This window comes from Dichomitus squalens, assembly GCF_000275845.1.
Source record: "Dichomitus squalens LYAD-421 SS1 unplaced genomic scaffold DICSQscaffold_60, whole genome shotgun sequence".
NCBI lineage: Eukaryota > Fungi > Basidiomycota > Agaricomycetes > Polyporales > Polyporaceae > Dichomitus > Dichomitus squalens.
In genome coordinates, this window is record NW_006766942.1 from 55,899 (window position 1) to 82,775 (window position 26,877).

A 26,877-nucleotide genomic window follows, 5' to 3' on the forward strand; every position below is an offset into this window, starting at 1 on the left:
GTTGACATGGACCTGCGATAGGATCCATCGATTCATGGGGGATACACCCGAGACGACTACTGAATGTGCTCTGTTAGACAAAGGCATCGTGAAATCCTTCGTGACCTCCGCTTATTCCCGAATGATCCTCGTAATTCATGCTACACTCAAGGTTCCACAAAATACTGTTGATCTCGCGCATGATTTCGCGGCTTTCATCTGAGTCTGCCCTCTGTCACTGTAGACGTGCTCAACTCTTGTCGGCTGCTCATCTCGCTGCGCGCTCGAGGGGCCTACGTACCAGCGCCCATACCAGTACATCCTGCTCACTAACTCAAACACCGCCAGCAATCCAGGGATAAACTTCAGTGTGTTCCTGCAAAGTTTGAGCAAAAACGGGGCGATGGTACTTACTCGAGATACATGAAGCGGTTTCCCGGTCTCGGTTTCTAGCAGCCGTTTATAGGCGCTCATCAAGCGCGCGGCGAAATGGACAGGAGTTGAGCATGCCTTTTGTGTTTGGATGTCGACCACGACCGTACCTCTCTCTCCTGGAACCCTGCTAGCAATGGCTTTCAGAACACGCTTATCCATTGGCGATATCCTCCATCGTGGTGTTGTCTGGTCGTTGTTTGGGATCACTGTGTGGGGTGCTGTCATGATTGGGGTCGTCCACCGGAATACGTTGGCTGCAGGCAGAGGTGCGTGACAATGACGTTTGTATTCACATTTTCTAACTCAAGAAATCCTGTGTTATGTGTCATAGAGGTAAGCACATGATTGAGCGCAATATCCGACTTGCGGCACTTATCCAGCATGTCGGTAGGCACTCGCAAAACAGCAGGCGGAGACACCGGCCCCCCAGACGAGCTCGGTATGTTTGTCCTTTCCTCTCCATATTGCTACATATCCTTCGCGTATACGACATAGCACATACATGCGGAATTATTGCGCTCCAGTATACACTTTCTTACCTCCGCGCCGTACAGGAGGAGCAGAACGAGATTGCCCTCGCGGAGGCGGCACAAGCCGCCCTGAAGGGACGCTCGGGCCAGCGGCCGTCATGACCATCAATACCGTCCGTGAATCAGCTATCGAGAGTGTTCCATGTCTCCAGCGATGTGTGCGGTGCGTGCATCTCTGTACTCGTCTTCGACTCAGCGGTCATCTCAAAACATCCCAGTCCCTCACTACATGTACCGTACAGCTCTCATAAAGGATCTATTCGCACATTGCCTCCGCCCACTCCACTCCTTTCATCGGGTCGACGCACAAAACCTCCCTACGTCCTGGTATCCTTACATCAGGTGCCCCGCGTCGTCGGCGCGTCACTCGGTAGGTTTATAATGTCAGTCCACTGCAGTGCGCCCCACTTCTCCGGCTTCGCCTTGGCCTCGTAATAATGCGCGAATGCCAGCGCCATCTGCCGCGCGCACATGTCCACCGGCACCCGGCCCACTCCCGTCGCAAGGCCTGTCATCGCGACGGTTTCAATCTCCCTCAATCCCCTTCTCGCCGCGCCCTCTGAGTCCTCCGCGATTGCCTCGTTGTGATTGTCGATCTCGACAAGGAGGGACCACACGCAGTTGTACACGACCTCCTTGTGCCACCGCACGCTCTCGGGGATTCGCATGGTTGGGCAGAGCGCGACGTGGCGTACCCCAAGCTTGTTGTTCGCGCACTTTGTCTTGCCGAGCGGGACGAGGGTGCAGGTCCCGGCGGGGGCGTATCCGCGCCAGCGCGCGTAGAGGACGGCTTGGGCGGCGTGCGTAAGGGCGTCGTTGTCGTCCTCTGGCGCGATCCAGTCTGAGAGGACTTGGTCGAAGCTGCAGGGGGTGATGGGGGTGAGAAGGCTGAGTGGGGAGGATCGTGGAAGCGCGGTGGTTTACCTGCCGTCAAGGCGGCCGAAGGAATTAGCGGGGGAGACGACGGTGTCGAAGGGCATGTTGAGGTCTTCCAGCGAGGCACCTTTGATGGTGATGTTCTCTAAGACGTCCTTGGAGACCAGATTGGGGAAGCTCTCGTTCCAGGCAGACACCAGCTTGGGCGAGATGTCGAAGAGGATGAACTTGACAGGCATTGTAGTATGCTTTCCACCCGGTCGGGGTTGAGGATTTGAGGCTGGGTCAATGGATCGCAAGATGCTGTTGGGGGCGGCTGCACTTGCCTACCAACGCGCCTTTATAGATCATGGTGTATTCTAAGAACCCGATGATCACAGCGCTAAATGAACAAGGCCATAAGCTCGAGTTTGGCGGCCACGCAGGTGACACGTCGTCATGAGTCACTGTATAAGTTGCTTTTGCGAGTCAAGGTTTGCACATATCGGCCTCACGTTTGCGACAGCACCGTTTTGCTTTACGATTACTCATCCTGTAGAGTGAGTCCCACAACTTCCGGTCCATGATACAATTTCACTGATTGCCCGGAGCCCTGTCACAGGCTTATGTGTAGAACCAGATGTCCTCAGGTTGCTCGTGGCCAGGTGTATATAAGGGAACGCAATCCCAATTACCTCTGCTACGCTTTTCTTGGCCCCTGCATTCGACACACCAGGTCGTCTTGGGTAGAGCACGATTGCACTCCAAAATTCAGACTATATCATAAAGCAAGTCTCTGCCTGACTGACCGACTTCTGCTGTAAGTTGTCCAAGCGCCAGGTAACTCGGTCATTACCTTCGTTTGACTACCCAGACATCTGGCTGAGAGACAGAGGTACTGACATAGCCCCCTGTTAGCTCTTTAGGCATGTAACTTCGCACGACGCACTAACCTTAAGCAGCTACATAAGGGTCTTAGGCACTTTCGACCGGATGGCTGGGGTTTACGCCTCAGTCATTGGCACATACCGCATTGCTACGTCCCTTTCCCAACTTCCTACTCTAATTATCCGAACGGTTGTCCTCAGGCTCGTGATATAACCACTGCGCTACAATAAGACTCTGCCTTTGAAGGGTTAAAGTGGGTTGTGGTATTCGGCTTCAGGAACTCAGGTTTGTTCATGGTGCATGAGACTCATCCGCTTCTCCTGAAACGTCCCTCTGCGAGCCGCGCATGCATAGGTCCCAAAACTATACGTGTGTCAAGATCCCTCTCTGTCTAAAGACGGCACACTGAACACATGTCGTTCAGATCACAGCCGGGAGCAGGTAGTTCTGGCCCAAATAGTGCGTAGCTGCCTGCTCCTTGCTTTTGGTCGGAGATTGCGTCACAAACAATCATTTTATTATCCTGAATATGATACAGCAATCCTCAGGCTTTTGGTGGGTGATCCAGCACAGTACAACGCTCGACTCAGTCCGTCAAGGACCCATGAGCTTTTGTTGTTTTTGGGGGGAGCGGCATTTACTTCAGCGTAGCGAAGCCGACCGCGTTGTTTTCGAACGAGAACGCACTGTACACGTTCTTCATGAAGCTGCGAGGGGAGAGGGAGTTCAGTCTCGATTGCCTCCGGGCAGTGAGGGCGGAGCAAGCGGCATTTACCTGTCACCAACCAACCACACGTTGTCCCCGAGACCGAGGTCCTTCGCAACGATGGCCCCGAGGCAGGTGAATTCCAGGAGAGATTTCTGGCCAGCGTTGAAGCTAGAGATGACGAGCGCTCAGACATGGGCTTCGGAAAGCACTGTAGTGAAGTAGGCGGCTTACTTCTCGGCAGAAATCGTCCACTGCTTACCGCCCCAGCTGAACGCGACATTTGAAGGGACCTTGTCGCATGGGAACGAGTAGAAGCCAGTGTTCGCACCATGCATCGACGAGCCAGGGATGCTTGCGTAAAGCTTCGCGACCGCGTCGGGGGGCCCGTAGATCAGGGTCGTGCCCGAGTCGATGACAGTTTTGATGCCTGTAGACACGATCTGCATTGAAGTAGTCAGATCCGACTCTACACGCACCCGGAACCAATCTCACTCACTTTGGACCCGATCGTGAGCTGTCCTCCGCCAATCTGCCAGTAACCGGTGTTGCCCACAACATTGTGGTACTCGACGTCTCCGGTGTATTGTGTTTTGTCCGTCCCCCCAATGTACAGCTCTGAGCCAACGTTGCCCAATTTGAACCCGAACGCGGCCTGCCTGATCACGCCCTGCGCCTTCGCACTGTTCACGAACGGCGGCTTCTGGATGTTAGAGAGCAAGGGGTAGCCGAGGCCCAGGATGCCGTCGTTCGCCTGGCTCCCGAACGAGTCCGAGAGCGTCGTGGCGGCGGAGAAGTACTGGTCCTTGACCGTCAACCCCGCGAACCCGACGGTGTCGGTGAACACAGGCCCAGACACCGCCGAGCCGTCACCGTAGTGGATGGAGAACTGGCGGTCGGTTTGCTTTCCGGTGGAGGACACGGACAGGTTGTACTTGTGCTTGTTGGAGCAGGCGCTCTGTGTGCATTTTGTCGACGGGAACCAGAGGTCGGAGGACCCGGCTGCGATAGCGCATGATGAGTCGACCTATGTTTGTTCCTGAAAAGAACGCGAATACGCACTGTCGAAATCTATGTAGAACGGCTGCGCGGGGGTACCGACGGCGATGTTGCCGGCCCAGAACTCGTCGTGATCTTCGTCGTTGAGACCCTCAGATTGGCGACGCTCGAGAGCGTGTGTGGGAAGCTCCATGAGCGATTTGATATCGGCGCCCTCATTGAAGGCGTCTCGACCGACATGTCTCTCGACATTTTGCAGGTTGCTGCGATGCTTGCTGTGACGGATTTCAGTTCATCGCATGGGTTGAGGAGAGATATCAGTTGCACTCACTTGTGATCATGCACAACCTGACGAACGGCTTTGGCATAGTCGAAGATGCCCCGGCTGTCCGCGAGCGCGCTACGCTTCTGGAAGGGGACACGGATGCCGAGCCCCTCGACTACAGGGCTCGCCGTCGCAGGGAGAACAAGTGTAAGGGCGATAGCGCACGCCTTGCTGTACATCTTGGCTTTGGTCTGTATGTGTTGTATGGGTACACGGGTGGTTGCGTTGCGGGGATGGGTAGGATGGGTAGTTCGTTGAAAAGTGACTTCCTGCCCAGAAAACGCGGGCTTTTTATACCTGCGACCCCCATCTATTCCAGAGCTACCCGCTCGTTTAGGATTCCAGTAGCGGAAGTGGACTTGGAAAAAACGACAGCAGACTCTATTGTCAAGAGATGTCATGAGTGCAGCAGAAATGGGACATGAGATGGACGGCAGTCATATCGAGCAGCCTCGGTGGCAACAGTCCTGTCTGCAAGATATGCATCCGTATGACAATGCAGCTAAGATGGCGGGTATGACTTCCGCTATATGTCCAGTTTTTGTGGAAGAAGTCAGAATAGACCCAGAGCTACGCACCCTACGGTCGCTACTGTAATGCATTCATCCGAGCAGAGAACGACGGTGCGAGTGGCAGAATGGAGGAAACCGGTCCCGTTCTGGATCCGGCGATAGGATGGAACGCTTCGCTGCGGCAGCTTCGAAACACATCGCTATCGCGCTGCCAACGTCTCGACTGGGAGTGAGTATCCAGTGGAGAAGCACTGCAGCGCAAAGGTACACGCCCGCCCATTGTCAATAATAATACACAGGCTATTCACCTAGTAAAGACCGACCTTCAGGAACGACTAATACTACGGCAATCATACAGCACTATATGCGTTCACATCTAGGCCCGGCCGGCGTCCCGAGGGCATGTTCCAGTTTGGCCTGGTCTGGATCGGTGTCACGCTATAGACCAAGTCTTTAATGCGGCCTGGAGCCGTTAGATCCCCCTGACGAGCGACAAAGGGCCGATACCGATATTGATGGTCGAACGATAAGCACAGCATTCACGGGTGCACTAGGAATGGACACCGGTCCACCCGTGGCTGTATCCGTACTCGAGTACGAGACCGCCGGGTGTCCAGGGTAGCCAGGCAGGCATCGTGTTCACAGAGGATACACAACTCGAATCTGTGGAGCGCATTAGACATTCTCTATTCGGTTGATGATGCGTCAGTGACTTCTCCGACACGCGGCTCGAAATTTCAATGGACTGACAGTGATATTACGCAGCCCCCGGCGGTGACATTCTGTCCCTGTCGGTGCCGTGTCTGTTGAAGGCGTTCCAGGAACCTGACATACTCCCTTGAGTGAACAACGCTCTGCTGTATGGGCAAAAACTTGCATGAGGGAAGCACCATGTCTACTGGTCCCCCATTCTATCCGGATCTCGCTAGACGTTCCATTCAGCTTGCGTCGTCATCTACACAAGTGTCCATCCACGGGTGCGAATTCTTGCTCGGGTACGACACTGCCAATGCCGATTATTATCCGTGGCGGGCATACTCAACCTCTATCCTTGGGCTGTTGCACAGGATACTGGCTCGGACGCAGGACTCGTGGTGGTCGCGACCGTGACCATAGCCAATCCGACAGGTTGCTCGCCGTGAACGACTCGCACCGTGACAGTCTGCCGACACTAAGCGTCCAAGACCGCGGAGAGTCGGGCAAGCCGCCGGCGGGCGTGCGGGCGTGGATTCGCCGCATCGAAGCGATGTGCAATAACTCTTCCTGGGCAGTGGCACAACGCGATGGACGAGCGACGTGGCTTCATTGGTGACGTTGATATCTGCCACCGTCCGATAGAGGATCGGACAAGGGCACGGCCAAGAGTCGTGACCTCCGAGAGACGACCATCTACTTTGTGCCGTCTGCATTTCAGTAGGAGTAGGAACCTTCGAAAGTACGTCCATGCGAGGTAGACATGGGCTTGGCCTTGTCGACGACGCACGCCTATGAGCGTCCGTGGCTCCGAAGAAAACCCTGTGATCGAGATGGGAACCTTGTTAGAGCGTGTGTCAGGAGGGACGTCCAGCTTACATACAGCCATAAACCGGTCCTCGGGACAGTCCGATGTTGTCGCTCATCCCGAGCCATCCACTACCTTTGCAGCCCAGATCAGGGAATACCGTTATGCATGGCAGTCAACAAGGCATCGTATCCCCAAGCTTCGTCCTCGAGACAGCGCTTCCCGTCCCCGAGGATAGCCGAGCCCAGATATGGTGAGGTAGCATCTAAACGCCCAATTGCTAGAGCGAAATACTGCCCATCCACACTGTTTCAACGACTATCTGGGCTCGGTGTTGAGATTTCACCATGTGAGGCTTCTGAGAGAAGGAGATACGTCTTCTCGTTGGAAACCGAGAATGAGGCACGCCCACGTGCGCAGTGAGGATAGAGTTGGGTGGGGATCAGGCGCACATTTGATTTTCGTGTAAATCTTGTACAGAAACCGGGCTAGTGGCTTTGCCCTTAGGTCGCCTCTTGTGAAAAGCCTGAAGCCTGTATAGGTATCTAGAAAGACTTGAAGGTCGGACAACACGCAGTGTCCCGAGGACCGGTCTGCTTACAAACGTGGCGGCAAGCTTGGCAAGGATTTGCTGAAGATGAGCCCTTGAGGCCTGAGGATTAGCCTAGCAGCCTAGTACCAGGTGCGAGCTGACGTAACACTGGTTAGGTAGGATATGACAGTACATCTGTACAAAAAATAGGCGGGTAAGGTCGCGCGTCGTGCGTTCAAGGCCGTGATTGTGTTTAGTGCTGCTTTCGAGGTCTCGGCGTCTAGATTAACCCGATTTTGCTATGGTGCAGTTCATTTATGTAGTTGGGGATTGATTGCTTTGCTTGAATCCTCGGTGTTGCTGTTTGCTTATCTCTATCGAGGTTAATCTGTACATTTATTGTACTTCCAGGTCTTGCTAGTTAGTGAACAGGTTTTTCTAGGAAGCAGAAGAAACTACCTTGTGGTAGAATGATTTGTCCACGTCTTCGGCGGGCGTCGGATATTAAGATAATGCCGATGCACATTCACAAGAAGCGCTTCTGCGGAGAAGACTTGCCAGCATTCGCGTTAGAACCGGTCAGTATGGACACACGAATCGGGCAAAATGGTGGGCAAATCACAAGGTCCACCGGAAGTGCTGGGCCAATAGCCGACACTGTGGGCAATGACGACATCCACACCCACGACGAGCAAGCGTGAGCAGATGACTACGGGTCTCTGCTATGCATGTGTAGGCTTCAACGGTGTGCAAAACCCGGTGGTATGCGTGGGCGAGAAATAGGACACCCCTCCGGGGAGGTTCGGAGGGGACACGGAGTGCACCAGAGGTGTGCGGGTCAAGACTCGACCCCTTGACCCTCTCGGCTTGACCCCGGGGTTAGTCTCGTGACCAGACGTTCGGAGCTCCAAGCGGGAACGAAAAATCGGAGGTTCCCGAGCACCTTAACGTCTGGTGGCTTTACCCCCGTGACTCCCCGCTCGGTGACCTATGTGACCTCCCTGCCCTCTCTCCGGGAGTCCGAGCTGTCCTTGCGTGCGCGCCTGCATGCTTATCTCCCGCCATCTTTGAGCTGCGCTGAGCCTACTCTGCACTACTTATGATATCTGCAAGCAGTCAATCCCCCTGTAATCCTCTGTCTCTGTTATAGGCAATACACTGTGACTTCTCTTTGTGTGCGCAACCCGATAACATAATGCGTCTGAATTCAGGAGTGTGATGCACCTATCGCTGTGTCCACCGATGCCGGTCACCTTGGGCTTGTACCCCTTCAAGGTTTCCTTCTCTTCTATGGGAGTATCATCGCTCAGATCCACACTCTGTCCAGCACCAGAGTAATATCACCAGCGGTGGTCGAACTCCTGTCAATTCCATCACAGGTTGTAGCGGGTAATTTGTGACTTCGAGAGGAGCGGACATCATGGGAAGAGGCATCGTCAGCAATGATATCATGCATCTCTCGCAGGGTGCTCTACAATACGTGTGGACGAGTGCGCGCCACGCAAGGGGTTCATGGTCAGTAGCTCGAGCGACTGCATGGTCGTCTACAGCGGGCCGCCACATCGCACACTGAGGGCGACCTCCGGCTTTCTCGGACTGCCCCAAATGGGTGTCGATATGTCACACAGGTCACCGAGCGGGGAGTCACGGGGGTAAAGCCACCAGACGTTCGAGTGTCCGGATGCCCCCGATTTTTCGCATCCGCTTCACACTCCGAACGTCTGGTCACGAGACTACCCCGGGGTCTGACTTGGGGTCTGACCCGGGTCTGACCTTTTCGAGGGGTCAACACGTGATGCATGGTCGGCCCTCGCGTAGAATAGTCGACCGCGTACTACCGGGAGCGCGGGCAGGGCGCCTTCAAGTTGCAGGGTGAAATTGCCCACCTCGAGCGAAGGCAGATGAAGACTCAGATGCCACGATGACGACGGGATATGCTAACTATGCTACACCTTGCACCTCTCTGAGTTCTCGCTGGTTTTGGAGGTGTTTCCCAGACACGCTCCTCTGGGTCGGCATCCATCTCCATTGTGGCAAGTCTCTCGCAGCGTTCCTGAAGGCCATCGGTTTCACTCCCCCGCTTATGGATGGCCGAGACATTGGACAGTTGGAAAGAAAAATTGGAACTGGCAAGAACTTGGCAATTAGAAGGCGGGTTCGTGGCCGCTGAAGGCGAGCCCGAGCTCGAGCAGCGAGCAGCGAGTGGCGGACGGCCGGCCGACCCGGCGGTTCACGTGCCTGGAAGCTCCGACGTTGATGTCGCCTTGGCTTGACCCAGGGTCTGACCCCAAGGGGTCTGACCTGGGTCAAGGAGGGGTCTGACCCGGGTCTGACCCAGCCGAGCACATGTCTGGAGTGCACTGTGACTGGTACGGAGGAGAGGCGGAAGGAGTGCGGGGCACCAGACGGAAGGACGGAATCGGGGAGTTACCATAAGCGTGCCCCGTGCGGGGAGCGCCACCGGTTTAGCGGGGCAGAGCGGGGTTTCACATGGGTCTGGACTGGGGCAGTCGGTATTCTCGCTCGCTCCTGTCTCTCCTGTCACGCTCGCACCCATCACTCCAACCACATTTTCTTATAACATGGCCCGCGAGCCCTCCATCCAACAACATACCCCGCATATACCCCCGTGTCGACACCATCGCATCCCGGTGAACAGCCCATACCTAGCTGCCCTTGTGCATACAGGTGCGTTAATGCATGCACGCGCTCTGCGATTCTCAACGTACGATCCGACGCTGACCACCTCCCTCAACCGGCCAATGACATGCTGTAGCCCAGCATTCCTCTCGAGCCACTTTGTTCGCTCGCCACCGTCGTCAAGCATCCGGACGTCCCCCGCCCGACTCATTGCTTGAGCCAGTGCAGAAGGCATGTCGCGCGCCGCAGAGAAGAAGCCCGTCGGGTTCGCCACCCAGCTGACTGCTGGGGGCATCGCAGGCGCAATGGAAGCGGTAAGTCATTCCTCACGGTTCCTTTTTCTCGTCGCTACAATTCTGACTATACCACGATGCCCGTTTACCGTGCCGTTGCACGCATATAGCTATGCTGTCAACCTTTGGATACCATCAAGGTCCGCATGCAGCTCTCCAAGTCCGGCCGCGCCCCCGGTGTGAGTCTTTCCGTTATCCAGTCCTCCTGTCTTTCGCTCCCTCCGTCCCGCAATCTTGCGAGTGCCTGGAATGCTCTGCTGTGACGCCGCCCCACGGCTCTGCGCATTTACGCACCCTTCGGAATGCACGCGGCGGAGCTAGAACGGCTTCCACGACCGACACTCCACACTACGCTTGATATAGTGGGATATGTACTCGCAAGTCCGCAATGCGCCTTGCCAGGGGGTCCCCCACTCGGATATGCTCAGAGTTTGCCCTTGGCGAGCTAGAGACGTAATAGACAGCGCACATACCTTGGCTATGCACACCGTGCATCCATCTCTTACAGAGCGCAGGCTGAATTGCGACGGCCACGGAACATCTGCATACTACCGCCATCGCGCACTTGACGAGGTCTGGCTCTCACGAGTGATTCATCCATGGGGTGCCCCGCAAATCCACAACCGGACCCTGTCACGCCTGTCGTTTACTCAGTACCGCCTTCCCTGGTCGGAAAGGGGACGCTCAGAGTGCTGCTGACCAGGTCATCCGCTCGATTGCGAGATCGTGAGGGGCGCACCTGCACTACGGAACACCTGCGTATGTCAGGGAGTGTTCTGATGCGCCTGCTTGTCGCATTCCTCTAACCTCTACCTCCCACGCCGCATCCCCCTTCCTCCCGTTTCTTACCCACCTTTTTGGCGTACCCACTCTCTTCACGTGAGCATTGCTAACATGTTTCTCCGATCGTGGCCGTGAACAGACTAAGCCGCGCGGTTTCATCGCTACGGGGGCTATGATCGTCCGTCGCGAGACGCCGCTCGCGCTGTACAAGGGCTTGGGCGCAGTCCTGTCGGGCATTGTGCCCAAGATGGCTATACGGTTCGCGAGCTTTGAGAAGTACAAGGCGTGGCTCGCGGATCGGGAGACAGGCAAGACGAGTGTAGGCAACATCTTCCTCGGTAAGTGACAGTTGGATGAATCGCCAAGATGGGAGACGCTGACGAAACCTTCTCTTACCATGGCTGTGCTGTACGCCCGTCGCGCTCACGTGGATGTTACTGTCAATCGAACGCGTTGCCCCCACTGTCGGCCGCTCTTACCCCGGACGCCTTGGTCTCCGGAACGTGTGGGCGCGTACGCGGACGGACACGCTTATGCTTAATTCTCTACCTCTTGTCTCTTTGGCCGCCGCCACCTTCACGTCCGACCCATGCTGCCCCCGAATGCCGTGATCACGTACACGCCCGTCAACGCCAATCCCCCGTTTGCAAACACCTGACCTTGCGACGTCCTTCTCTCCGACAACTATTTGCAATTCTAGCCGGCCTTGGAGCTGGAGTGACGGAAGCTGTGCTGGTGGTGACTCCTATGGAGGTGGTGAAGATCCGGTTGCAGGCGCAGCAGCACTCGCTCGCGGACCCTCTCGAGGCGCCGCGGTACCGCAACGCAGGGCACGCCGTGTACGCGATCGTGCGCGAGGAAGGGTTCAGCGCACTCTACAGGGGCGTGACGCTCACGGCGCTGAGGCAGGCGACCAATCAAGGTGAGTCAGGAGCAACACAGCTAGCAGACTAGCTAGCCAGTGCTTGCCACTTCTGTCCCCGATCGCAGCTGTGCGCGTGCTTCCGACATGTTTGGCGTATACGCCGTTGTGCCATCTTTCACCCGTCGTGGCGTCATTCTCGCCGCCTCTTGGTCGCTTCGTCGACGGGCCATGTGCGCGGCTGCTGACACATCGTGGGAGTGCGCCGCAACGAGGTGCAGCCTATCGGATGCGAACGTGGTTCGGATAGTCGGTTGGGTTCGTTGGCTGACCGACGTCCGTTCTATCCTTGCGCGCAGGTGCCAACTTTACCGCGTACCAAGAGCTGAAGAAGTTCGCGCACAACCTGCAGCCGGAGCTCACGGACCTGCCGTCATACCAGCACATGGTGATTGGCCTCATCTCGGGCGCGATGGGCCCGTTCTCGAACGCGCCGATCGATACTATTAAGACCCGTGCGTGCTTCTCGTTCACCGCATTGCTTGGAATCTGGCGACTGACGGCTGTGGGCCTTCCGCTCTCTGTTCTTTCTCATCTTGCCGGATCGACTGCGCGTCGCTTCGCTCAACCTGCCGCGCTTTTCCGTGACACCGACGATCCTCGCTTACGACCGGCCTCTCGCGTGTACCCATCGACGTCAACCCGCGTCGTCCTCAACAGGACTGCAAAAGTCCGAAGCGGTGCCTGGCCAGTCGGCCTTTCAGCGGATCGCGGCGATCGCGGGCGATATGTGGCGCCAGGAGGGCATGCGGTCGTTCTACAAGGGCATCACCCCACGCGTGCTCCGCGTCGCGCCTGGGCAGGCGATCGTGTTTGCCGTCTATGAGCGGGTGCGCAAGGTCATGGAGACGCTGCAGGGGAGCAGTGAGGATCGGATACACAGCGAGTGATCGATTGTAGGACTAGTTGGGGTATTCGTACCCTGTCGGTATTGTTGTTGTTTAACAGGATCTGTACTATGTCACACCCGTGTGCTTCATCTATGCGCCAAAACGTGTGGGCCCGAAAAGCTGTCGGCTTCCTTGTCAGTGCGCGCGATTAAATCGTCGTCATGTTCGGATTGCATTGGGTCCTGGCCGCCAAGCGCCACTCAAATATCGATGATCACAGGTAATCCGTCTGGATCCTTCGGAAGTTCCCCCCACAACCTACCAAACAGCAGTGCTTGCAATGGTCTCCTCGTCATCTATTTGCCGCTCCGAGTCAGGTACCGCATCCCCGTCTCCTCCAAGAACAGATGGCGGATGGAGGTCGGACGCCATGTCCGGGCCTCTGTGACCGACATGCACCGGCTCCGCGAAAGAGAGGAGAGACCGCGGGAGCGAGGGGCCTGGCCGTGATTGTGTGAAGAGCACGCCGAGGGACACAGAAGCGTCCGATGGGTGCGCGGCATCGTAGTTCACTTGACGGAGGTTGAGAATGAAGCGGGAGATGAGGATTGCAGTCAGCCTGGCGCCGCACGTCAAGCAAGCATGGAGTCAAACATCCGCATGAGCCAGGAGAGTGGGTATGACAGAGCGAAGGGGACGCACACATCCGCGAACAGGCCCACGTAGCTCACGTTTCGGAAGAGGAAGCTGTTCTGCGCGAGCTGAGACCGGGCGAGTCAGGGGCGAAGGCAGGGCGTGAGGCTAGGAAAGGCTTACTCCGAGGGTCACGAGGGCCAGGTCTAGCGCGTTGAGCGATGCCAGGACTCTGAGCGAGAGCAGGGTCAGCCTGAGGAGACATGATCCGCGATAGACGACGTGGTGGCCTACAGGAAATAGATGCTTCCTGGAGATGAACAAAGTCAGCTCATCCTCTGGCTGCAGGTTGAGTAGCGAACAATCGAGCTCGTACCATTGTAAAGCATAGCAGAAGTCAGGGAAGAGCGGATATGGATGCCGCGCTGGGCTCTATACGACTGATACGTGTACCACCACGTCGTACCGAGGACGATCGAGTCCGCGACGATGACGCTCCCTCGGTCTAGAATCACAACTAGAGGGAAGCGTTAGAGAAAGCTTTGTACGCGCGCGAACGGCGCAACAGTCGATCTAACAGCTTACACCTTGATGTACTCTTTCAGATACCTCTCTCGTCGAATCAACGGGGATACGTACATAAGCAGGAGCCCTTGAGGAGTGACGTCTCCGGGGCTGCAATTAAACGGTTGAGGCAGGTTCTGTATTCGAAACCACTTGACATTCTCGATCTGCTCACTACGTGAGTAATGGTCATATCAGCGATGCCAGAAAGCTTTGGGGAAGCGTACAAGATCCAAGACTATAGGAATGAACGAGAGAGTGAACGTGACCAGGGAGAGGACTACATTCATTCCAGACAGTGCGTATACTCGCATGGTCGAGAACACTAGGAATAACACGTAAGGAATTGAGCTCGACAGAGTGTGTAGCGACCGCGGCAGCTTACGGCAAGGGGTGAGCACGCTGAGAAGGTTGATGGCGTTCAGCACGCGAGGCAGGGAGTCGCAGCTGCACGAGTGCGTCTGGATGAGTGGAATACAGGAAAGTAAACTTCGGTATGATGTTCTACCTCTAAAACAGCAAGTCACAGTCTGCTCACGACACATATATGCAGCAGGGCTCACCGATGTGGACATGGGGAAGATGGTTGCGATCTGGAGGATATACTGAACTAGTGGGAGATAGCGACTGAAAGCGTACACGAGGGACGCCCAGGTGCGTTTGTGGTGCCCAGCCCACACCAGAGAGACCTCTGCGTCGAAGCAGAGAAGCCAGTCGTAGACGAGAAGGGCTACGCGGATCTTGAGGACGATTTAAATCTATGAATCGAAAGACTACGCACCGGTCAGGGCATTCCCTACAGTAACGCCTGTGATCCTATGCCCAAGCAAGGAAGGTATTGGGTGGATCCACGAGCGACATGTAACGGATCACGTACAAGGCGGAAACGTCGGCGGCGGACATGATGATATGTAACCAGACTTGTGTCGTAGGCCTACTGAGAGACTCGGAGGCGAATGTCTTCGGGACCGTATCGTTAGCAAAACTATCGGTACTCACAGACTGATGGCGAAAGGGCAATAGGCTGATGAGATGAATGTAGTGCACCTGAAGCGGTGGCTGGGGCTTTTCTTTTGATGTACTCTTGTGCTGTGCCCAGGAAGACAGACATTTATGTAGATGCGTGGATGATGGATCGTCGCCGTTTCGATAACCGTTGCGACAGCAGATCATCAACGCGTACGCCGTCTCGAGGGAATAGCAAACCCGCACGAAGGTTTCGGCACTTGCAGGGCACAGCGACCAAGCAGGTTTCAATTCGCACTGCATAGTCACGGTCAGGGCATGCGCAAATACTTGGTCAGGGTCGATGGGACGCTCACCGGCTACCATCACTATCCACGACATAAGGGATCGCCACACAGCATAGCGGTGCCTGGCAAAAAAGCTGAGTACTCGTTATCTCAAGCCTTGGCGTTATGTGGCATTCAAAGGGTTCGGCGATGTTGCTATATGTATATTGATATTGGTAGAGCTGTGTGCAATGAAGATAGCGTCGATGCTCCGTGGCTCGAGGATGGCTGGATGGGGCGGGGCCGACAATGCAGTGTCTTCCCGACGTTGTAGCCATTTTGAGAGACTGATGAGATGATCTCCTTGTCTTGCAGACAGAACAGATCGCAGCCCGGAACGCAAGCGTCCCACCAGACTGAGAAAGCCTCCCCTGCCAGCAGTAAGTACGTGCAAAGTCGTCGCCAGGAGGCGTCTGTCGTCGTCGTGCCATGCCCCAACGCAAGCCAGCCACGTCGTTCTCCATCGTCGTATTTGAAGTCTCTCCAAGGAGCCAACGAAATAACAAGCTAGTATGGAAAACGAGATGAAGGCACAAGTCGAGGTGCATCGCACTAAAGGAATGCGGAAGAAGGCACATCAACAGAGAGGTGCGCCTGAGCGCGCCCTGGTCATCCTCGCCGCCGGTTCCTACAGGCCTCGTTTGGCAGACCGACGCGCTCCCTCGATCTGGCCCCCGACGCCGTGACAAGCGACGTCCTCATTGGGCATCTATGACGCAACGCTGTCAAGCCGACATACATATATTTTCATAACGCACTTCTCGTGTTCCATTCGCAATAACGTTCCTTGACCCCAACTCCCATCTTCCCCTGTCCCCAGGAAGAATGCTCGGCCTAGCAGTCGCAGCCTATTACCGACCATACTCAGGTGAGTACGCACTCACGACATGAATGCATTTAGCTGTAATGGTAGGTCCCGCCAGGCGAGTGTGTCGGATGCCCTTGACGACGCGAGGCCGCATATATGCGTGATGTTGTGACAGTGTCTCCTTTCCGTAAACATCTCCGAACGTGTTCAAGGCGATACGTGGTTATGGCCGCTCAACTCTTTCGGACACTGGACACTGAGCGAGACTAGTCGACATGCTCGCCTTCGAAAACCCTCGCGCGAGGCTGACGCTCCTTCCCCCTCACCAAATGCCTCAAAGGTAGTGTTGATCGACGCAGAAAGCTCTCGTCTTGAACATACTCACGATTTGTGTTTACCTGTGGGGCTCGGGACGCGGCAGACCCCTTGGAACACAATGGGTACGAGGAGTAAGGTCGGTGTCTTGCCATTTGCGGAAGGTTCGGCTAGCCCAGTTGCCATCAATGGTCTCTCAACGCGTCCATCGTCCACAAGGGTTGAGCAGCCCTCTTGAGCTTATGATGGCCCCATCGCCGGTAAGTCTGTCCATGAGGTGCAAATTCTCGATCAGGTAACGCCGTGCCCGTCGTGCCCATGAGTACCCCCTCAACGTAAGTAGTCTATGGATGAGGTAGTATAGACATGTTAAGGTGCTGTCGGCTTGCTGGCGTGGATACATGTCATCATGTCCTGCCCCATGTCTCGACAATGCTTCGTATTGCCCCGTTTGTATGGCCCGGACGAAACTCAGGCTACGAGCATGTTGCGGAGTTCTGGTCGCCACCGAGAGCATTCAAGCAAAAGAAGCGCCAAGGACGATGATTGCAGGAGTTACATAGAACGCAGTCCTATGTCCTGATTGCCTTCGATTGGCTTGGTTCCCTTCAACAGTTTCTAAAGCTGGGTGGCCTAACCAAAGTTGGAATCGAAGACGACTACATACAACTCTCGGCCCTCAGCACAATTGTCTGAGCCGCTCGGAGGGAATGGAGGGAACGATTCGGGACTTGTTTAGGTTCAGAGCCGTTTGCATTGCACTTTTTCTAGTGCGGTCATTTCAAGCAGCCTGCGGTTGGGCGTTGGGCTCAGGAACGCCGTTCCCATGTCAATGGTCCTCAACAAGTTACTCCGCACACTAACGGGTCGACTTCTAGCGTTCATTGTCAACGGAGCACGTAATACATACGTGAATATCGGGCACTGGGAGTACGTGTACCAGTAGCGAGAGAGGGAGGAAGAGAGGGTAAGCGGGAAGGACAGTAGGGTGGTAGTACAACAAACGTGTGCGAGCGAGCGTCGAGAGAGGTGCGGTTCTGAAAAAGACAACAGGGCCATGAGGATGTGGGAGTGTAGCGATGTGGTGGTAGTACACGTGCGTGCTCAGGAGTCGTAGAGAGGGGCTATCGAGGCGAGACGAGATAAGCATGGAAAACGAAGCATGGATCCGGGACGATTGGACGGCAAGAATATATCGGGAGGAACGCGGATAGTCCGGGTAGACAGCCAAGCTAATCGAAGGTAAGGTAGAAGAACGCGCTCCTCGACCGGACGCAAGATGGCAACGGTATAGATACAAACGGGCTGCTCCCGCGAGAAGGTCGAAAGCAGGTAAAGAGGCAAGCACGAGAGCAGCGGTCTATGCGGAGGATGTGGTGCGTGTAGTGCGAAATAACGGGGAGGGGAGAACACAACGCGGAAAGCGAATAACGATACAAGCCGGCGCGGAGAATTAACTGAGCAGAGTAAGATGCATTTTTGGCCGAGTCTCCGCAAGAGGACAGGGAGATAGACATCCGGAGAACAAGGCGCGAACGAACCGAGCCGTGGCAGACTCAAGCCCGGATCGCCCTCAGCCCGCGCTGGAACCACGTCCCCGCCCCACCCCCACTCGCAGGCGTCGAGCCCCCGCTCGCGCTGCCCGATCCCGAGCCCGCGGATTGCGCGGTATTCGTCGAAATCTTCAACGTCCCGCGCCTCGGCCTCCCTTTCCCGTGCCCATTGCCCCCGTTGGCGGCGCTGGGGGCAGGCGCAGGAAAGAAGTGCACGCTCTCGCTCGGGTTGGGTGGGGCCCCGAAAAGGAACGCGAGCTGGGCCTGCGACACGGCCGGGGAGGGAAGGAAGAGTGGCGGAGGGGAGGCGGCGGCGCCGCGGAGCTCGGCGAGGTCCGCAGCGTCGTGCGAGAGGCGCGTTGGGGGAGGGGGCGAGGGGGGGGAGGGAGGGAGGAGGGGGAGGGGCTTCGAGGACAGAGTTGTGAAGGCTGTGGGCGATGCAACCTGTGCGGACGAGAAGATGAACGTCAGTGAAGGGTACTTGCGTTCGTCAGAGGCACGTCACGTTTCACGAATCAAAGATGGAAGCTGAGGAGGAAGAGAGGCGAGAGGCGAAGCCAGAATGCGCGACCGCGGAATTGCGACGCTCAGAAACGCACGGAGCGTAGCGCACCGGATGCCGCAGCTCTGTCCGTGGTACCACCGCACCGCAAACCGAATACCGCAGGCGGAAGAGAGGATAGTCGGCGCTCATACAGTGCCTCAAAGACTAACACCTTGCGCGGCACGACCGATGACCTGCGTAGTGCGGGCAAAGCGCGGCAAAAGAAGAACGCCCCTCCGTGATGCCGTACGCTCGCCTGGACCTCTTGATGAAACCCAAACCCAAACTCTAACTCTGGACGGAATGGTCATGGCAAGATGCGACGTTGACAGATTGCAGCACAACTAGTGTCCACCATTGGCCGGAGATGCACGCCCTCCCCTTGGCAGAATAGGAGAGCGACATCTTCAGGGCGATTGGATTGCGGGACAGAAGCGGGAATCAGCCCCAGCCACAACAGCGAAATGCGGCGTTGACAGATTGCGGCCCACGAAACGTCCGCCCTGGCGCGCGCACAGGCGATGGACTGACGCAGCGGGAACGAAGAACGGAAGTGCGATGCGAACCACACGAAGGGTTGCACAGTCAGAGCTCCAGACACAGAAGGCAGGAGGACAGCGCACGGAGATTGCACGAGGCCACGAAGGAGAACGGAAGCTTACCTGCGACCTGAACTGTATCGACCCATCGCTTTCGTGGTGGTGATGCGCCGGATGGTGCGAGTCGCGCTGCCGCGGGGTCGGGCTGTATACGCGCGGGCGCGTCGTCGACCAACTCTGCCGCACTGCGTGCTCCTCGGGCGACGCCAGCTGCTCCTCGTCCTCGTCGTCCGTCTCGCTCTCCGTGCTCTCCCCATCCGCTCCTTCAGTCTCTCTATCTTCGGCCTCTCCCTCATCTTCCTCGTGTATGTCAGAAAAGCTGCCGGGGCTTAATGGCCTAAGCCTGGAGAACCTCCTCCACGAATACGCACCGCTCGCGCCGTGCTGCGGGTCAGTCGGGTTGGGCAGCGCGACGGCGGACGCGTAGCACATGTCCGCAAACGCATCCGTGGGCGACTGCAGCAGTTGATCGTCGAGCGCCGCCAGCGCGTGTGCCGAGACGTGCATGAACCAGGGCGAGGTCCAGTCGAATGACGATCCGCGCGAGTGCGCGTAGCTGGATGACGGCGCGGGGGACTCTGAGTTTTCATGTGGGTTACAAGGGGGCAAGGGGACAGGCGAAGGCGCGGGAGAGATGGCAGGCGTGGGGGTGGGGGACATGGCCTTGAAGAACGGGTCGATGGGCGAGGGGTCATCCTCCTCCTCAGGGCGGGGAGCGTGCTCCGGCTCGGGCTCGTTGAGCGTCGCGTCGTCATCGTTGTTGTGCTGCTTCCATCGTCCGACTTGTAGTCCGTCTAGCACGTCCTCCGCGGCCTCGTCGTCGTAAAACAGGAAGCTGCTCGTCTCGGCTCCGACCCCGGTGTGCGGTGCATCGGGTCCAGGCACGGGCGCTGCGTGTTTCGAGATCCGCGCCGAGCGCCGTGCGAGGGCTGATGCCCGTTTCCGCTTCTCGACTTGGACTACCGCAGCGTCGTGCAAGTCGGACGCGGAAGATAAGGAGGAAGAGGCGACGCTTTCCCTGCGGTAGCTCTTGCGCGTTGTAGCAGGGCTGGGAGGCACAGAGACGGAGACGCGCCAAAGCGTCGCGGGGTAGGACGTGCAGCGGAGGTCATCGAATGTAATCGGGCTTTCGGTGAGCCATTCGGGTGCGAGCTGCATGGCGTACGGACAGAGATTATCGCGAACCGCGAAACGCAAGAAAGCAAATGTTTCGTCGGCGCAAGGCCCAGAACTTGATCGCGGACGAGAGACTCACCTCGACTGGTTTCAGGGCTTGTAGACTCGCCATCGCTGCAGCAGCTAGTGATGGTATCGGATGGTCGCGCGGAAAACGAACCTCGGTCGTTCACGTCGTGGTGCAGATATATAAATTGGCGTGGGTGGGAGAACACAGACGGAATGCCGGCCGTGATAGACAGTCGAGACAGATGGACAGGGGCGTCTACAGGAAGAGCAGCGGGCCTGGGCAGAATCAGAGTTGTGCCGTGGTCAGGCCGGCGGCTCTATAGATATACGAACGTACCACACTAGGTTCGATGACGTTGGCCAATGCGATTGCCTGGCCGACCGGTGATATGGACACGGGAATAGACGTAGAGATGGCGCTGTGTGCGGGAAAGCGATACGACCGTCGAATGGACTTCCTACAGATAAATTATACTACAGGACGGCGGTGCCACTTGATTATGGAGACAGGATTAGATTCGCCGCGAGGCCCGCGGGGCTTCTGGCGTTGGGATGTGTTCAAAATGGAAGGGTGGTGTTGAGCAACGATCCGAGAGTCGATCTGAAGGTCAGAACTGCAGTGTAGAGGACAGGAAGGAAATGTCAGCACGTCCGTCAGTGGAGATGCAGACACGATAGGCAGACACGAGGCGTGGAGGAGCAGGGGCTTGTCCGGCCGACGGTGGGTAGGTTTATCAACGGTCCCAGAACAGTCAGCGAGTCAAGGTTAGGAGGACGTCCCAGTCCGGGAACGGAGGGAAACAGACGCAGGACTGTCAAGCACGAGATAGGGTTAGCATTCCATGTCCTTTTTGTGTTTGGCTGATGGCTCCAGATCCCAGGTGGGCGCACGGAATTCCTGTACATGGTACGTACAGGTCAGCGTCAGTGGCCGTGTAAATACTAGACCACCCCCCAACGAGGCTTGAAGCCGGTGCGATCCGTGTGGGACAAGCTGGGATTGCGCTGTGATAGGACGGTCCTCGAGGCAAAAGGGGGCAGAAGGCAATTCCGACGTCGCGCCGGACAATTAGCGTGGGGGCCGTCGCCACCCTGCAATGTGCCTGACAGTGTGGCACCACGTGCGACCGTCCTCGGCCCTCGTTCGCCGTTCGTCCCGGTCTGCATGACACGGAGCTTTTTCCGGCGAGGGCAATAAAGGACGCAGCGGAGAATGAGCATGGAAGCGTCCACTACCCACGTTTCACGCATAGCAATCATCATCAACGAGCAGCAATGACTGTAACAGTACATGTCCCCTTCGACAGTCGCGCAGTTACACCATGGGGAACGCGGAGATGATTCAACCAGGTACGTCCGTGACGCTCGCGAAATTGAACTGACGACGCCACGCGATAGAGACAATTGCAATAGATCATACATAATAAGCACCGACGAGCCTCGTGTCATGGCGACGACGTGCCTCCAGATGCGCATCCAGGTCAAACGGGATTCGAATGGACACTTTCCGCGTTGCTCCTGTCAAACCCGGCGGAGATCCTCGCTTCCGTTTGGCTAAGGCTGCTTAAGTGACATCGAGCTCGTTTGCGACCTTCTAATACGTTGACGCAACGTGTGAAGACAAGGACGCGCGCACAAAAGAACAACGCGGTCAGCGATCTGTCGTGCTCTCCGCATAGCCTAGTTGAAGACACCATAGGCGGCCGATGTGTGGCAAGCTGGAAGCGATTGACAAGACTCGGGAAGAGGTTATCCTAGACGTAAGCGACAGACAAGGAATGCGTTATGTATCCTCACTCAAATCAGTCGCGAGGACGTACCGACGCCGAGGTCGCCATGCGTTACATACGACATCCAACGGCATGGAGTACGCTTCGCGAGGGTCACGATCGCACTTCGGCGGAGTAACCAGCCATCCCAGGCGCCGATATCGCTGGAATCCCTTGGCGACTGGTTCAAAACCATGTTGGATTTGTCGAATCTGTGAACAATGGTGCAGTGAGTACCTTATCGAGAGCGCTATTGCACGACGACCATCGGTGTTCGAAGCGGGGTGTGCATGTGAGGACTGGGGCTGAAACGGGAGTGCTGACAAATGTAATTGCACAGACCACCTGAAAAGACTGACTGCCAGTTGGGCACAGCAAACAAGCCGTCGCTCACTGTGACGAGCAGTTCTACTGCGATCCTGCAAAACGTTCGAATGGAATGCCCAACTGCCTTGAGCTCGGGCGTTCTCGTCCAGGATTATGTTTGGCATCGAGGTCAGAGGGCCGCGGAGGCCCATCACCGCCGGAGAGCGAGGCGGACAGGGGGTGCGATTCACACACCGTGGTCGGGCATTGCGCACAGTGGGTCCACATAGTCCATGTTTGTTGCGATTTGGGACTGAGGCGTCGGCGGCGTCGTTCATGGACTCGTACTAGGGGCTGCGCTGCACTCCATAGCCGTCTTCGCTCGCCTCGACCATAACTCGGAAGGGAAGGAACCCGAGCAATCAGGGAACCTTGCCAGACGACACGCGCGTGGACGTGTGGCGGGCGGGATCACCAGAAGGTACGCATGGAAGCTTTGAGAGCAGGATGTTGGCTGCCCCTAGGAGTACAGCGCTCGCTGATAGGCCGCTGTGTCTGCGCGCCGATGCCGCATGCGTGACTGCCGGGCCTGAGCTTCCCCTTGAGATTCGACACAAGGTGCATCTAAGCTGGGATATGAGGAGTGTTGCTAGGTTCTAGAGCGGCCGCTCGCCGCTCAGCCATAGGCTAGTGGTACCGTACGTAATGCTGGGGCTGTCGACGTGGGCAGTCTATAGTCTAGCGCTAGCTGGAACTGACATGACGCCAGTGGTTGGTGCCAGTAGTGGTGCCAGCAATGGGATGCCCTGAACGACGGAATGTCCCTGCAGCAAGCCTACCGGATAAGGAACAGCGGCGAGGGTACTGACCAAGATGTCCAGTCACGAATTTGCTGAGCTTGGAGCAAGCGCGCATCGCTCGGTTTCCAGACCGACCATATGACATAATTTGCACGTCGTACAGGGTTTGTTCATATAGGAGAAAGTTAGCGATATACGCGTTTTGTGCCACCTCCGTCATAGCTTGAGCTCCGAGATGCCCACCATGCACCCATGAGACGTTAGGCCGTGCTGCTCTCGCCTTCGCCCATCGCCTGAAATCTGTGATTTGTCAAGCCTCGCCGCGCTTGACCTGCGTCTCTGTTTGAACGTCCTGACATCTGACTTTGATTGAGAATGATTATGCTCTTGCACGGTCAGATCGGCGTCAGGGATAGAGCCACCGAATCCACGTCTGTCGGTAGCTGGCAGGCCATAGTGACATTGGTCCTTTTCTTTCTCTCTAGTCAGTCGATTTTCGCTCCCTCGCGTATTCGTTTGCTCATTCAGGTCTCAACTCACAGATATAGCCGTCGTCTTTCCTCTCCGTGTGCCAATACCTCCGGCCGTGCTGAAAACTGCCCGTCATGTCCTCACCATTTTCCGAGTCGCGCCAGAACACCTCACCTCGTCGAAGAGACGGTACTTTCACCTCAATTACATCTCTGTCCCGCTCATCTCGGTCCTGGCACTTCTCGGTAGTGGTGTCTTTGACCGCCAGACAATACGAGATGGCGTTGTTGGTACCGGCGGCATACGCCCATTAAACATAATGGCGCTCTTCGTTTCCTTGGTGAGTCTTCGCTGCCAGCAGCTTCAGTGAATAGGGTCGCGCGTGAGGCCGGGTGTCGGTACCCCTGGATCGACTTGTGCTGCCTTGACAAGACGAGCGGGTCCGCGTTGACTGAGTCCGTCGACTCAATGTTCCTGTGGTGCGGCCGTGCGTGATTGTGTTACGTCTACATGGCAGACGTTCCATCTAGCGAAGACACCCGTAATGATAAATCCGCGTTTCGGGAGAGCCAATGGCACAAGCGCGGGTGGGCTCTTCAGAGGCTCATTGCGCCTTCATAATTTCGCACGGCCTTACCACAGGTACATCGAGTTGATCGACTCCGTCAACTCGGAGCTGCTCATCTTGTTGATGCAGCACGAGTCGATCCAGAGGTACCGGTACCCGGCCTCGCGCGCGACCCTGCATCCCTCTCCAATCTTTGGCGAGAGCTCGGGATCGTGCTAGATTCTGGACGCATCCATACTGAGGATGGATCCGTGTACTGGTGCTCCACACTTCATTTGGATACCACGACTGAGGATCCCGCCGTGTACCGTACTTTGGACGCATCCACCGGGTGGTGGAGCACCAGTACAGCTGCATCCAAAGTACTGAATGACTTCTCGCTGTGATATGCGCTAAATGGATGTGTTGATCAATTGTGACAGGCCTACATCTCCATCTCGTTAGATGCGACCGGCTTGCTTAGGTTCCTAGCATTCTGGGTCGCCAGCAAGGGTGGGTCCTCCGGCCATAGATTGTATATGTACCTGTACGTGTTCTTCCTGCTGTGTGGCGTCATAGTTGGAAATGTAGGCGAACTCTTGTTGACATGTGTGCGCCTTCTACGCTGACAACTCTCTGACCTAGGACCCCGTCATACTGTCTGGTACGGCATTCCTGGCGTACTTCACTGGAGTCACTGGGTGAGTACAGGACCCCTCGCTAGTTGGTGGCGATAGTAACTCTCAATCGTGTTTACGAGTTAAGGATTACCCCTCCGTCAGCATGGATCTTCTCCCAGTTCGCTGTCGCCAATATGGGTTAGTCTCATATTACTCCTTGATTTGCTCACACCTCTTGACTTTATTTCCCCGATCATTATGCAGCATCTGTTGTCCTCGTCTCCTCCAACCCAACGAACCTCGTCCTCTCCGGGGCCTTTGCCATCTCCTTTCTCTCGTACGCCGCACACGTTGTTCTCCCCTTCCTCGCGGCCGCCCTGTGCGTCTTTCCCCTGCTCCTTGTCCTCTTTCGTGCCCTTCCTCTGCCCGGCCTATCTGGGGGGCATCCACAAAGGGAAACGGAAAGAGACCTGATACCAAAACGCATCTACATCGGAATCAGCCAGGCAGAGGTGCGCGCGACGCTCGTTGATGCGCGTGGGGCGGTGTTCGGGAGTGTGCTGTTGGTCGTTACGCTTGCGGTACTGGTAGGGGTCAGTACTGTAGGCGTGCCGGTGTGGGAGGTGACGGTCCCGCCCGCGGTCATCATGCTTGTAAGGGACATTTGGTTCGACTGGACGACTCATCTTACCAGAGCAACGCCGAAGGCAGTAGATGAATCGCGACGCACGAGTAGCGTCGGGGAGGACGTGTCCGACAACATGAATGAGATGCCGGCAGACACCCTGGGAAGTGTCGATGTGGACAACGCAGGGCGTGAACACCACGAACTGCAAGACCTCTCCGCACGCGCGCCCACGGTCGTCTCGCCTTCACCAATTGCTCCTTCTTCCATCACCCCTTCCTCCTTATCCCTCAAACCCCATGCCCCTGTTACGCTCACACCCCTCCTCTCACACGCTCTCTCCCGATTCGCAACAGCCTTCCCGACCGTGACACATGTCCTAGAGCGTCTCCCTGTCGCGCTCCTGCCCTTCGCATTCCTCATGTTCATCCTCGTTCAAGGCCTCACTACCAAAGGCTGGGTCGAGCTCTTCGCGCGCTGGTGGGGCGCGTGGGTGACCAAGACGGGCGTTCTGGGTGCAGTGGGTGGTATGGGATTCCTGACGTGTGTAACGTGTAACGTGTGTCTCCCTCGCGCGCTCTTCCCCTTCTTGTCTTTTCGCTGATGGGTACTGGCATGCAGTTCTGCGGGACGAACATCGGCGCAACAATCTTGCTCGGGCGCATCCTCCAGCTCTGGCTCTCATCCTCCTCCAGCGGCGTGGGCACCGACGCGAGAGCACGCGACGGCGCGATCTATGCGCTCGCGCTGGGCTCGAACTTTGGCGCGTTCACGCTCACGTTCTCCGCGTCGCTCGCAGGCCTGCTCTGGCGCGAGATCCTTGGTCAGAAGGGCATTCATGTCGGAGGAAGGCAGTTTCTGGTGCTGAATTTGCCGATCAGCTTTGTGGCGATGGCGGTGGGCTGTGCGGTGCTTGTGGGGCAGGTGTATGTCGAGCATGGGAGGGGGTGAGCTGTGCGAGATAGCGGACGACGAGCGTAGACATGATACGGATATGATCTTCTCGACAATTCCTCGCGAGACCTTGCCTGGCCTTGTGGTAGTACGAAGCAGGAGGACAAACAGACAACTCAGAGCGATTGAGTCGAGGCATACTCTTACCAGAGCCGTTCTGTGGTTCAGTATTTGCGTGGTACAGTTGTGGGAACAACTTTTACTTATTTCGGTAGCCTGTATCAGTTCAGATGCTCCATTAAAATTTGCTCGTGGACCCAGCTCATCATCCATGCGAGGTACCACGTCTCCGCTCGCATGATATGTATCGCGTCAACGGTCGACCCCGCTGCCTATCACATCATCACGATGCCTAGCAGAGATTACTTGGGTTTTGGTATCAGCAGAGCGTTAGTGTACCTCTGTGAGACTTACCTAAAGCTGCGGGAGCACGTCTGTTTCTCCGGCGAATGCTGCAAGCGTTTCTCCGATGCAAATATGGATATTATCTTCTGGCCCCGCCTCGTCGAGTCACAGATGATCCACAACAGCGGGAACATGGATATGGTATTGCGTTTCTTAT

At 56.5% G+C, this 26,877-nt stretch overlaps 7 protein-coding genes across 7 annotated transcripts; 3 read left to right on the forward strand and 4 right to left on the reverse strand.

Annotated features, from left to right (window-relative positions):
- Positions 1-515: 515 nt before the first annotated feature.
- On the reverse strand, positions 516-2,360 carry DICSQDRAFT_140595 (macro domain-like protein). The gene is made up of 5 exons (XM_007370031.1): positions 1,872-2,360; positions 1,163-1,808; positions 969-1,107; positions 804-853; positions 516-680 (listed from the first exon to the last, which is right to left on the reverse strand). The coding sequence occupies exons 1-2, from the start codon at positions 2,057-2,059 to the stop codon at positions 1,283-1,285; spliced, it is 714 nt and encodes a 237-aa protein (XP_007370093.1). The 5' UTR covers positions 2,060-2,360; the 3' UTR covers positions 516-680; positions 804-853; positions 969-1,107; positions 1,163-1,282.
- A 964-nt stretch (positions 2,361-3,324) lies between these two features.
- Positions 3,325-4,896, reverse strand: DICSQDRAFT_70096 (acid protease; the record flags this gene model as incomplete). The annotated part of the gene is made up of 6 exons (XM_007370032.1): positions 3,325-3,394; positions 3,463-3,564; positions 3,628-3,836; positions 3,893-4,395; positions 4,456-4,667; positions 4,724-4,896. The coding sequence occupies 6 exons, from the start codon at positions 4,894-4,896 to the stop codon at positions 3,325-3,327; spliced, it is 1,269 nt and encodes a 422-aa protein (XP_007370094.1).
- A 1,275-nt stretch (positions 4,897-6,171) lies between these two features.
- DICSQDRAFT_140597 (uncharacterized protein) lies at positions 6,172-6,626 on the forward strand. The gene has a single exon (XM_007370033.1). It carries the CDS (start codon positions 6,239-6,241, stop codon positions 6,539-6,541), a length of 303 nt encoding a protein of 100 aa, XP_007370095.1. The 5' UTR covers positions 6,172-6,238; the 3' UTR covers positions 6,542-6,626.
- Positions 6,627-9,918: 3,292 nt separating this feature from the next.
- DICSQDRAFT_92618 (mitochondrial carrier) lies at positions 9,919-12,897 on the forward strand. Its single transcript, XM_007370034.1, has 7 exons — positions 9,919-9,950; positions 10,039-10,216; positions 10,306-10,374; positions 11,118-11,316; positions 11,679-11,900; positions 12,200-12,355; positions 12,561-12,897. Exons 2-7 carry the CDS (start codon positions 10,136-10,138, stop codon positions 12,788-12,790), a joined length of 957 nt encoding a protein of 318 aa, XP_007370096.1. The 5' UTR covers positions 9,919-9,950; positions 10,039-10,135; the 3' UTR covers positions 12,791-12,897.
- Positions 12,898-13,048: 151 nt separating this feature from the next.
- DICSQDRAFT_174213 (uncharacterized protein) lies at positions 13,049-14,830 on the reverse strand (the record flags this gene model as incomplete). Its single annotated transcript, XM_007370035.1, has 11 exons — positions 13,049-13,349; positions 13,433-13,491; positions 13,547-13,595; positions 13,658-13,673; positions 13,740-13,858; positions 14,003-14,094; positions 14,155-14,252; positions 14,313-14,388; positions 14,491-14,657; positions 14,709-14,743; positions 14,805-14,830. The coding sequence occupies 11 exons, from the start codon at positions 14,828-14,830 to the stop codon at positions 13,049-13,051; spliced, it is 1,038 nt and encodes a 345-aa protein (XP_007370097.1).
- A 2,469-nt stretch (positions 14,831-17,299) lies between these two features.
- Positions 17,300-21,229, reverse strand: DICSQDRAFT_163532 (uncharacterized protein). The gene is made up of 5 exons (XM_007370036.1): positions 20,561-21,229; positions 20,294-20,499; positions 19,225-20,190; positions 19,102-19,183; positions 17,300-18,339 (listed from the first exon to the last, which is right to left on the reverse strand). Exons 2-5 carry the CDS (start codon positions 20,324-20,326, stop codon positions 17,447-17,449), a joined length of 1,974 nt encoding a protein of 657 aa, XP_007370098.1. The 5' UTR covers positions 20,327-20,499; positions 20,561-21,229; the 3' UTR covers positions 17,300-17,446.
- Positions 21,230-23,473: 2,244 nt separating this feature from the next.
- Positions 23,474-26,568, forward strand: DICSQDRAFT_157516 (uncharacterized protein; the record flags this gene model as incomplete). Its single annotated transcript, XM_007370037.1, has 7 exons — positions 23,474-23,533; positions 23,754-23,909; positions 24,560-24,703; positions 24,762-24,817; positions 24,882-24,934; positions 25,001-25,920; positions 25,983-26,568. The coding sequence occupies 7 exons, from the start codon at positions 23,474-23,476 to the stop codon at positions 26,310-26,312; spliced, it is 1,719 nt and encodes a 572-aa protein (XP_007370099.1). The 3' UTR covers positions 26,313-26,568.
- Positions 26,569-26,877: the final 309 nt, after the last annotated feature.